At 30.9% G+C, this 12311-nt stretch overlaps 1 protein-coding gene across 8 annotated transcripts; it reads right to left on the minus strand.

The window, feature by feature from the left end:
- Positions 1-7912: 7912 nt before the first annotated feature.
- Positions 7913-11734, minus strand: LOC140817400 (uncharacterized). 8 transcript variants are annotated; one of them, XM_073177067.1, is made up of 6 exons: positions 11608-11734; positions 10858-11046; positions 9746-9829; positions 8996-9153; positions 8443-8518; positions 7928-8222 (listed from the first exon to the last, which is right to left on the minus strand). In XM_073177067.1, exons 3-6 carry the CDS (start codon positions 9792-9794, stop codon positions 8008-8010), a joined length of 498 nt encoding a protein of 165 aa, XP_073033168.1. In that variant the 5' UTR covers positions 9795-9829; positions 10858-11046; positions 11608-11734; the 3' UTR covers positions 7928-8007. The 8 variants fall into 8 exon arrangements, with proteins under 8 accessions (XP_073033170.1, XP_073033168.1, XP_073033167.1 ...); XM_073177069.1 differs by lacking the exons at positions 10858-11046; positions 11608-11734 and adding an exon at positions 10348-10853 and having other exon boundaries at positions 7913-8222; positions 9029-9153; positions 9746-9931; XM_073177066.1 differs by lacking the exon at positions 10858-11046.
- Positions 11735-12311: the final 577 nt, after the last annotated feature.

The raw sequence follows: 12311 nt of genomic DNA on the forward strand, positions 1-12311 counted from the left end.
TGAATGAAATAGAGGCTGGATTTTCAACTCTATGGTTTATATAATATACAGTTTGCGTGCAGCACTTGCATTTGTGTGCGTGTGTATTATAATTATAGAAGTAAAAAAAAAAAAACAATATTAATTTTTAAGTGTCCCTGAAGTTTAAATAAGGGATAATTCATTAATAAGAGATTTAATTTAATAGTAAATTGATAACATATCATGCCCGCACTCCTTCCACAATAAATATTTACCCTTTTTTCCTTCTGTATTCCCTTTGGAAAGGATACATAATAAATGGCAAAGATACCATTTATTTTCCATGCGTACATATATTGATTTTATCACATCCATTATGAACATTTATGTGAGCACTGCAGATATGACGTTCACATATTGAATGTATAATTTCACCACATCCAAAATGTAAACGTCACCTCAATGATACTCATGTATGTATTATGTATCTACAAGATTAATTATCCATCCATATATATATATATATATATGTATATATATATATATATGTATATATATATATGTTTGTATGTGTAATGTTTATATGTCTAAGAAATAATCACGTTGAAATTGAAATTTTGGGATACCAAAGAAAAGGACAAAAGAATTATCTTTCTAGAACCTGAAAAAATTATTAATAAAGATTTTTAAGTATGGATTTTTTGGGGTTTTAATTTATTCAAAAATCAAGACAACATAAAATAATCGACCATACTTTTTGGTTAATTTTTTAAGAATTTAAATTAGTTTTTTTTTTAAAATAAATAAAAAGAGCTTTCTATAAACAGATATACAAAGTAGACTTTTAGATAGATTTAATGTAAAATTTGGATAGTTTGATAAAGATAATCAACAATCGCTCCCTACTTGCTCTATTATATTTCCTAATTTATTATAAAGAAGCATTGAAATATAAAAATTTGGAATCTAAAGCAATCATTATCAAGAAATGGAGGGCTCCAAGTAAAAGAATATCGAACATGCAAAAGTTCTCCACAAACAAATCAAATCAATGCCCCACACTAAGACTTCTTACCAAACCCTGATCCTAGTTTTCAAGAATCCTTCGTCACCATGACCAGAAGCTTGAGTGATACCCTTTATTAGAAAATAAATGTATTGTATTTTTTATCCCATATATTTGTTTCTTTACGATTTTAGTTTTCAACGTCGGTGAATTTAGCTTTTTTTTTCTAATGCAACGTTTATGTGACATCTATACAGTACTAATGTGACTCTAAAATGTGTAATGCAACTTCAGCGCTCTCGATAAAAAAATTTATAAAAAAATATAAATTATACAATACTGGTTTTTCGAATATTATATTTATATATACGTGTGTTTGTGTCCGTCTATGCTATCTTTAGGCATATTCTCTCCAGTTGATAGAGTAGGCAGACTTAAAACTCTTTGCTAATAAGAAGGATATTTATCATTCTTAATTTTTTGAGAAATTAGGTTATCTATATCATAGTTGTGGGGATCCAGACGCTAATCAAGTTCTTTATCATAATTGGGACTAATTAATCAATTAAAAACAGGGTCTAAAATTTTTTTTTAAAGTGCGGAACGTAGTGAAATCAAGACATATATATACATATCAGTATATATAAAATACACATCCTGTATTACAAACATTTATTCAAACTAGGGTTTGACAACTACTATCAAGTGTTCAACCCTATCTCTAATCCAAGTCCGGTGCCACCACTCTAATCACGATCTCTCTCTTCATCTCCTGGACCCTGATCCTGTCCCACCTGTTGTCAAGTACACATATAGACAAGACAACAGCCGGATAAACCGGTGAGAATATACTCCCAGTATAAATCAACGAAACATGCAATCATATAAACAATATAAAGCATGTAATCAGGTAACGGATATATGTAACAAAGTCTGAAACATAATCAATATCAAACTGTCGACAATACTCGTAGCTACATCATTCAGACTAGACTCAGTCCTAGTCTAGGGATCCCGATTCCAGAAGTTGGCATGCGTATATCGACTAGCAGTAATAGAAAAGACTCCAGTTCTATCTACGCCGATATGGTATCGATCAACAGTAATAGAAAAGACTCTAGTTCTATTCACATCGATACGGTATCGATTACCAGTAATAGAGGAAGCTATTATTCTATCCACATCAATATAATACCGATTAACAGTAATAGAAGCAACTCTAATTCTATCAACATCGATATGACATCGATTAACAGTAATAGAAGAGCTACTAATCTATCCACATCGATACAATACTGATTAACAGTAATAGAAAAAGCCACCATCATATCCACATCGATAGCCAAACATCCAGTGACAGTCTTTGGCACATCCGCCAATACACCATCTTATGACATCGTGCAATGTGCCCGTGGTGATCCCACCACTAACGGCACTTCTGTCATAAGATGACTCCTCTAATACCTGCTGTCTAAAATCAAGAGAACAAGTATATCAATCAACTCAATGCAAATATCAATGCAATAAAGTAAAGTATGTGATTTAGGGAAACCCAAGTCTAAACTGACTCAAGTCCATCTCCCAATACCACATTGACTTATACCTTTCCTTCGTCGGTTTTTGGCTCAGTCGAAGTCCTGAACTCACAATCTGTTTGGTATTGACAATATCAATAATCTCATATCAATATACTAGTCAATTCCATAACAATCTGATCAATCTGGATTTAATTCAAAATTAACGGTATAACGGTACAATTTTAATATCCCAGTCAATACCAATTCACCAGATAACAGTTACAATCTATAACTCATATCCCATACAATCCGTAATTCCGTCACAATTCAAATCTGTCCGGTATAAATCAATATACTCCAGAAAATTCATAACAATTCCATAATCAATATGTTTCTTAATCTGACCTCGATTCTACGATGTCTAACATGTCAAGAACATCATATAGGAGTTCCATTCAATTCTGACAATATCATAATTTCAAAGCATGTCAAAACGTAGCAAAACTTACGTCAAGTTGTAGCCTACGTTGCTAGGAACTCGGTACCGAAGTCGGATTACAATTCTGACGGACAGATTTCTCAGGAAAGGCGTAAGGATTTTCGGTGAACTTTCCCGAGCTTCTTTCTCGATTTCTACTGAATTCTAAGGGATTAACGTATATATATATTCAAGTTGCATGTGTAAGATATGTGTCTATATTTCATGCATTTCGGTCGGCGCTCGGGCGGTAAGAAAATACCGCTCGAGCGCGGCACTCTCTGTCCAAGAATTCTTCGAATGTACTTTGGCGCTCGGGCGGTCAAAAACTACCGCCCGGGCGCCACACCTTCTGTCCAATATGTGCTTTTATGGAACTTTGGCGCTCGAGCGGTCATTTCTTACCGCTCGGGCGCCACTAGTTCTGTCCAACACTTGCACCCGTCATATTTAATCTCATTTCATGTCCCGATTAATCCATTCATAATCATATCAAATTATATATCAATAATTATAGATTACTAGGATTAAATTTCCGGGCATTACAATAGTTCATTAATTTATTTATTGTGGGTAAATTTCATTTATCACCCCAATAAAATATAGTGTATAAAAAAATGTCTTGTACAAAATTAATGGCGTTTTACAACCCTATATTTTTTAAATTAATTTCTCATTTTAAATGGTTAATTAGCATTTTGTTTCAAGAGTTTGTTAATTGAATAAGTCTCTTGTGAGACGGGTCAACCCTACCGATATTCATAATACAAAGTAATATTCTTAGCATAAAAAATAATATTTTTTTATGGATGACCCAAATAGAGATCCGTCTCACAAAATACGATCCGTGAGACCGTCACACAAGTTTTTGCCATTTAATTGTATCTGGTCTAAAAATCCTCATTTGTTCGTACGCTATTTGAAAAAAAAAATTGATTCTTAAAGGGAAAAAAATATAATATTATTATATTTCTATGCACCAATTATTGACTTTCGAATTTGTTCAAAATATGACGAGAATACATTCTTTGATTTCTTAATACTTTCGAGTTCGTCAAAGTAAAACAAAATAAAATAAAATAAAAAAATAAACCTCATATTCTATTCATCGATCAAAATTAGAGGCAAGAATTAGTCAAAAGTGAATTATTCTTTTGTGGCCAATCAAATTCAACTTTATGACTCTTTCGTGCAAAAAAAAAAAAATCAATATTATAAGTAGGGTTCTCTTTCGTATTAATTTTGTATACACACACACACTATACTGTATTTAATTAACCCATTTTACATAGTTATAAGACATTATCAATTGTTAATTAATGTTTCATTTGACATTTTGTCCAATTTTTTTCCCTGGATTTTGGTCGTTTATGAGTGTTTGACTAAACTTATTTAAAACATCATATAAAATTTTATATATAAATTGTGAAATCTAATTTATAAACAATTGTTAAAATATCTGAATAAACTTATTTTAAACAACTTAAATATGTTAATGTTTTGATATTATAAAATATTTTTATTGTAAAAATTATTAAAAATATATAATACTATGAGTTAAGTTAATGTAAGTAATTATAAATATATATATGTTAAGATATTGTTATTATTCTTAAATTTTGGTGATTTTTAGGAAAAAACCGCAATCTATCTTGTACAACAAGAACACTTCAACTGCTTGCAGCAACTTGAAGAGTTTCAATCGTTAAAAGTTTTCTAATTGGCTACTTAAATGCTTCAACCGCTTCATTTAAATGAGCTACTTATTGAACACTTAACGAAGAACCTTCTCTTACTGGCTCAGGACAATCAATGATTTTGCAACGCTATAAGTCAATCATATATTGTTCCAGTCCCGAAAAAGATATTCATTTATGTCACTATCTCAAAATGGAAAGATCGTTCAAATATCTTACAAATTCTGATGAAGCTAACAGTTCCTACAAAAAAAGGATATATAACAACAACTCTTTAGTTGAACATGATTCAAAGTCACACAAGTAAAGAGAACATTAAATATTTTAGCAGCTGATAGCTAGTGACACATCATTTCACGCTACATGTTTACGTTACAAATCTTTTGTCGACTTTTGGATTGATGGTCTATATAAATGAAGAGTTGAAGAATGCAGAGAGATGGAATAATATCTGACTTTTTCAATCTACGACTTACAAGCTTTTCAACCGCTACATTGCCACATCACTAAGATTGCATACTTGAATATTTTGAGTACACTAAAAGTTCCATACTTCATCGTTCATCAAGCACACACTCATCATAAATATATCTGATCATTGGAAGATCAACCCCATGCTACTCAAAACATAATGTTTCTTTTATCAGTAACATTTATTATTTGATTCACTAAGTGGTCTGATGAACCGAAGATTCTTAAATATCTAGAAGTGTTAAGTGATCACCAAGAGTTCCAAAATAAACAGTGCGAAAAGTCCTGATTGGAGTGGATTGTTGGAACAGTTTGTAAAGCCAAAGTCGTTTAGAAAAATTTATGTTTTTTGAAGAAAAATATTTAATATTATTTTTAATGTATATAAATAAAGTGATGACTTAAAAAACCTTAATTAATAATTTACTCAATAAAATATTAACACTCTTGTTTTCTATATTCTAATAAAAAGAGATGACATTTTTATTTCATATTTGATTAAAAAAAATAAAGTGATAACGTGGTGATTTAAAAAATGATGATAAAATAAAGATCTAAGAAGATATAGAAGAATATTTTGGAGAAGTGAAATATATATATATATATATATATATATATATATATATATATATAGAGTGGGTCTCATTTGACCGTCTCACGGATCTTAATCTGTGAGACGGGTCAACCCTATCCATATTTACAATAAAAAGTAATACTCTTAGTATAAAAAATAATACTTTTTCATGGATAACCCAAATAAGATATCAGTATCACAAATACGACCTGTGAGGTCGTCTCATACAAGTTTTTGTCATATATATATATATATATATATATATATATATATATATATATATATATATATATATATATATATATATATATATATATATCGTTTTGAAAAAAAATAGGATATCAAAGAGATTATGTGAACTTATAAGATCTAAAACAAATTATAAACTATTTTTTTCAGAGATTATAAGTTCTGTCAAACACCATTTATCAACTTTATAATTATATTAAAATTCAATTAATATAATAAACATAACTAATCACATGACCCCCTCCACAATTTGTCTCTTCTGGTGAAATTTGACATGTCCTTTTAATTTTGTTTCTCCTTATATATTTAAATATATTATTTCGTACATCGAAGCAAACCTAGTGAATTACGCAAGGCCAAGTAGTTGCTTGTTTCCAAACGAAAAATTTTTCATCACAAAATTAATATAGTCTCCATGAATTGATAAATTTAAATCTTATAGTTTTTAGGATAGAGCGCATGTTATTTCATGAAAAATTATAGAAGGTGAAAATGATATAATTTTAAAAATTTTAAATCGTATAACAGCTCAATCATAACTTTAAATAACTTTTCTAGCAGATATTTTCTTTCAGTATTTGCATTTTTTACATTTGCATAGAATCAAATATTTGGTATTAGCTCTAATATTAATTGTAAGGTGAAATGTTTCTTCTCTTCACAAAAATTTATGACCGATAGAAACGAAATCATTCAGATATTTTTAAATCGTTCAACAACACAAACTCCATGAATCGACAAATTTCTTAACATATTTTAATTTGTAAGTATGGACAAAAATGGATGGGGTCTTGGTGATGCAGCAAGTACGGTCGAAACAACACTTCCAAACACAATGCATAAAGTTTTGAGAATTGGGGAGTTTGTTTGATACGAGGGAGGGGATTAAATTTTGGCAAAAACTTGTGTGAACGGTCTCGGGTCATATTCGTGAGACGGATATCTTATTTGGGTTATCCATGAAAAAGTATTATTTTTTATGCTAAGAGTATCACTTTTTATTGTGAATATGGGTAGGATTGACCCGTCTCACAGATTAAAATCCGTGAGACGGTCTCACATGAGACCCACTATTAAATTTTTGCTGTGCTGTGGACCAATTATTTGAGGTTGCCAAAATGGCATCTCAAATGTAGACATCTCCACTTTTCTTGACATGATATTTTGAATAATACATATATAACCAACTATTTTTAAATCTAAAATATATAATTGTTTTCATTTTCAAATAATATTTTTTTAATATTCAATAGTATTTGCAATAACTTATTTTAAATATTTTTCGATTTTTACATACAAATTTTAAATATTTCATTGACTAAAAATTTTGAATAATTTAAAATAAGTTTTTGCAAGCACTTCTTTAATTAAATTGTTTGCTTTGATGGGAAACAAGTTGTGATGACACAAAACCAGAACATTACATTCAATGTGGAAGAAATTATTCCAATATAGTTATATTTTATATGAAAATTTAGTATACTTGAAACAATATTTTATGTGGGTAAAAAATACTAGCATAAATTATGTCTCTAAAACTTCTATTAATTAATATTCGATATATTAATAATTTCTATAAATTAATATTATTTTCGATCCCGACTTGAACCAGTGAGCTAAGTTAATAATTTCGATAAATTAGTAAGATAATAGTTTTTCAGAAAACTCATGAATAAAAATATAGTCCCTTCAATATCATAAATTAATAATTCTCTAAAATAACAAACACAACTAGGAAACTTTATTAAAATATGATTATACCGTTTATTTTTTATTAAATAATTATATTTTTGAATATTTTATACGGTAAATTATATTTGATTAGTCAATACAATGAATATTATTGAATTACTAAAAATGAATATAATTTACTTATTTTTATAAACATATATGTATATGTTTATAAATCGAAATTTGAAAGAAAACTAAAAATGAAAATCACTCATTAACAATTTTTCTATATTACCCTTTGAATCGAAATTGCTATTGTCTATATTACCCTTTGAATCGAAATTGCTATTCATAGTCAACTAGTCAACTATCCATATAATCACTCAGTAATGTTCTTCACTTTCTTGGTCCTTCAAGAAGCTCAAGAAAGCAAGGAAGGCGAACAAGAAAAATCCACCAGACCAGTGCCCGCCGTCGCCACCCCTTCCACCGCCTCCGTCGTCGTCATCGCCGCCGCCTCGGTCACCTACACCGCCATCATCGTCAAGTGGTGGAAAGCCGATTCCACCATCATCAAGTTTCCGAGACTTCTCATTCCCTGGAATCCATTACAATACTGTCTCATTTACTCGGAAACGGATGTCTAATATTGTCAAAAGAGAGGCTTAAACGATTAACATGGGAAGCAGGTAAATTGAAATAAAATTATGTTCTTCCACGAGAATGCACCTAGAAAAAAAACAGAACAAAAAGCAAAAAAAAAAAACTAACTGCAAATCGTAAATTGAAGAATCAAGAATGAAGAAGGCGATTATTACATTGAATAGGTGCAATGGTAACGGTAGATGATTGCCTCGTCACTGTTTGTGTCTGTTGTGCGGCACAAGTGGCATTCTGCATTTTAAGGTAAGAATCAGTACGTATTTAAAAACTGCGCTTCCAAGAAATTCTCCAAGTTTCTGATATCCTCGAACAAGTTTCCAGAAGTACAAGGAAGTGCTAGGATGCAAGAAAATAAGTTAATGACATCCTCCAAGAAAAATCACATTTTGTACAGGGAATCAAACATGAGCAAGAAGTTTTTGGAAATAAATATACAAGTTCTGATCATAAAGAACTATAACGTGTAACATATTTTCCTCGCTGACCACATAGCGACAACCACTGAAAGGCCAAAAAAGGCTAAACCCTATCACTGATTTTCAGTAAAACAGTCCATCTTTCCTACAGTCGATGATTGTTTCAAAAAAGAACTCTTGTTGCCAAACATAGAGATTCTATAAAAAGAGAAGACCCTCTCTTAAAGTCATCATTACAAAATCAATTTTGTAAAGAGTAAATCCGATCTCAAGCACAGTACAACATAATTACCAGTGAAACAGCACATATAGATGTGTACTTTACTCGGAAAACAGGCCTAGCACTTTCTCTGGTTCGCAAGGGCTGAAAATGTAAGTGAAGTGGCCGAAGCCCAGCTGGAATGAAACAAACATTCTTCTTTTGCTTTAGCCATCGATCTTCTGATCCAGCTGTGAAAATGTATTACAAAAGCATCAACCATTAAATATATATGCACTCTCAAGTATGGCTCATCCCTCATTTTACATTGTCCACAGGCAATTAAATGATTGAAAACAGATCAGAGTTACTAGGCAGAGAACATTTAATCTGTACACAAGTAAAGGAGCAGACAACAGAAATTTTCGTCATTCAAAGAAGGAAATGAGCATTTTAGGCAACCAATTCTTGAGGCATTCTTTACTCCCTCCATATAATAGCGCTTGTTATGTCCAGACTTACTCAAAAAACCAATGTATATTATTTTAGAAATATCAACATATGAAACTTCAAAAAAGTTAAGCAAAAATCACACACTTTGTGGTTATCTAATAAATTCACAAGCCCAGGTTTTGCGTATCACAACACCTTGTATCAAGAATATAGGGCAAGCTTCAAACCATTGTGAATGTTTCAAGTTAAAGTTAACTAGTTCCTGTAAACTTATGTTGAACCACTGCAACGAAAGAATTCTATCAGAATAATAGCAGTCCAACTGATCCACACACTCAATATACATAAAACGTGGAGAACTTTAGATGAAATGAGCGGAGAACTACATACCAACTGATAAACTTGTAATTGGGCTGGCAAAAGTAGCACTTAGTGACATCTCAACGCCGAGTGATGACGAGGAAATAAATTATGCTGTTCAACAAGATGAAAAGACGTGTATTTATAAAGCTTCGTGTTGGTGTATTGTTGATTCCAACAACAAAAAAAAATCATCAGTTCGCATTCTGAGAGAGCCTTCACACATCTTCAAAAGTTTCGAACCAGTATAGAACACAAAATAGAAAATAAACCAACAGATAACAATTATAGATATAGCAAACAAGACCTAACACTATTATTAACATGAAGATACTATCATACATTAATACCATTCACACTTTTCGACAAAGCCGTCTAGATAACTACAATATTAAAAAAAGAACTGGTTGAATAATACAAAATTAGGTTTCTTGTTCACATCCTGAATTGACACGATATTTTTCTAGATCAAGATTTTGCAAACACTGAAAAGCGAAGGAAAAATCATCGTGTTTTTACTCGAAAACTAACACATTAACAATCTCCGAAAACTTGAGGAATCTTCAAAAAAAAAAAAGGATAGAAAAAAAAAATTCTTTTAAAAAAAGAAGCTTTAAAGCTACTCACTGCACCTCAAATTATTCATAAGAGCAGAAGAACGAGCCGGTCGTGAGGTGTGGGAGCAGTTAGTGAGGGAGGAAACGAGAGAGGAGGTGCCGATGAGAAGAAGCTTACATAAGAAGATTGTGTGGCGCTTGGCACTTGACTTTTGGGTTATTCTATTATTATAAATAACTGTATATATATCTAGTTAGGGTGTGTTTGGTACAAGTGATGAGATAAATAAACGATTGATTATATTATAGAAAAGTGGAGCTCCTGCTGTCATCTGTTTGTGGGTAAGGATAATCAGATCAACTTAATGAGTCGAAAAATATAACCAAGAAAACTGAATATTAAATTCATGCCTAAATTAAGTGATGACGCTATTTCAGATTCACAACCAAAAGTGAATAACAGAAACTGAAAATGACCATCCCACTTGTAGAAGCTGTTTGCATAAACTGATAACCATAAAGCATAGTTCCAATAGCAACATTTAGAAGCCGTGCCCTTAAGAATTGTCCAAATACAAACCATACCTGAAACAAGATTTGAAAAAGATAACCCCGAAATTCAGAAGTAATCAGAACATGGAAATTTCCTGGGTGGTTCAATCTTTCAGATAATTTTACTCCACTGTCAACCGAGCCATATGATATAGGTGCATACAATCCTTTCTCCATATCCTCGGGCACATGGCACTTACTGTGGTTATTTATTTTGGGATACTGGAAACATCCACGAATAGAAAGAAATGATCTTAAACGTGACGCAATCCAGGGTTTTGACGGTAAAATCAATGTCATAGACCAAATTTGTTTATATTTTGGCTACAATGCAAATCATTAATAATAGAATAACCCAAAAGTGGAGCACTCTTGGCAGAAACGATTTTAGCCACACAGAATATTGGAATATGATCATTAAAGTGTACACTAATTGGCACCTCAAATGCGTAAGTCAAACACCAATAAAGAAACGTAATCCAAAGACAGCTCAAACCTTAAGAACAAAAGAGTGGATTTATAATTAATCAGAGATGTGGGAGCACAGGAAACAATCGAGTACACAATAAACAATCCCATCTGAAAAACATCAGTTTTTGACAACAGATTCTTTATGATGTTGAAACAACCTAAACACAAGATTTCTGTAACAAATCTCAAAACATGGGAAGCCAGAACAACCCTCAGTTTTTGGCAACAAACTTATGATTATTACATGTAATTGAAGAATCGATTGAGGTGAAAACCAAGATGAAGAATCGATTGAGGTGAGAGCGAGAGTACCTGTAATTGGGATTAAGCTGCCGCTTCTACGCCCAACCAAAACACAAAGTTTTGAGAATTGGGAATTCGGGGAGTTCGTTTGATACGAGGGAGGGGATTAAATTTTTGCTGTGGTTGTCAAATGTAGACATCTCCACTCTTCTTGACATGATATTTTGAATAATACATATATAACCAACTATTTTTAAATCTAAAATATATAATTGTTTTCATTTTCAAATAATATTTTTGTAATATTCATTAGTGTTTGCAATAATTTATTTTAAATATTTTTGCATTTTTACGTCGTTATTATAATTTAAAATAAGTTTTTGCAAGCACTTCTTTGATTAAATTGCTTGCTTTGATGAGAAATAAGTTGTAATAACATAAAACCAGAACATTACATTCAATGTGGAAAAAATTATTCCAATATAGTTATATATTATATGCAAATTTAGTATAATTGAAATAATATTTTATGTGGGTAAAAAATAATAGCATAAATTATGTATCTAAAACTTCTATAAATTAATATTCGATAAATTAAAAATTTCTACAAATTAATACTATTTTCGGTCCCGACTTGAACAAGTGAGTTTTTCGATAAATTAATAAGATGATAATTTTTCAGAAACTCATGTATAAAAATATGGTTACTTCAATATCATAAATTAATAATTCTCTAAAATAACAAATATAACTAAAAAACTTTATTAAAATAT

This window comes from Primulina eburnea, chromosome 16, assembly GCF_022965805.1.
Source record: "Primulina eburnea isolate SZY01 chromosome 16, ASM2296580v1, whole genome shotgun sequence".
In the NCBI taxonomy this organism is placed as follows: domain Eukaryota; kingdom Viridiplantae; phylum Streptophyta; class Magnoliopsida; order Lamiales; family Gesneriaceae; genus Primulina; species Primulina eburnea.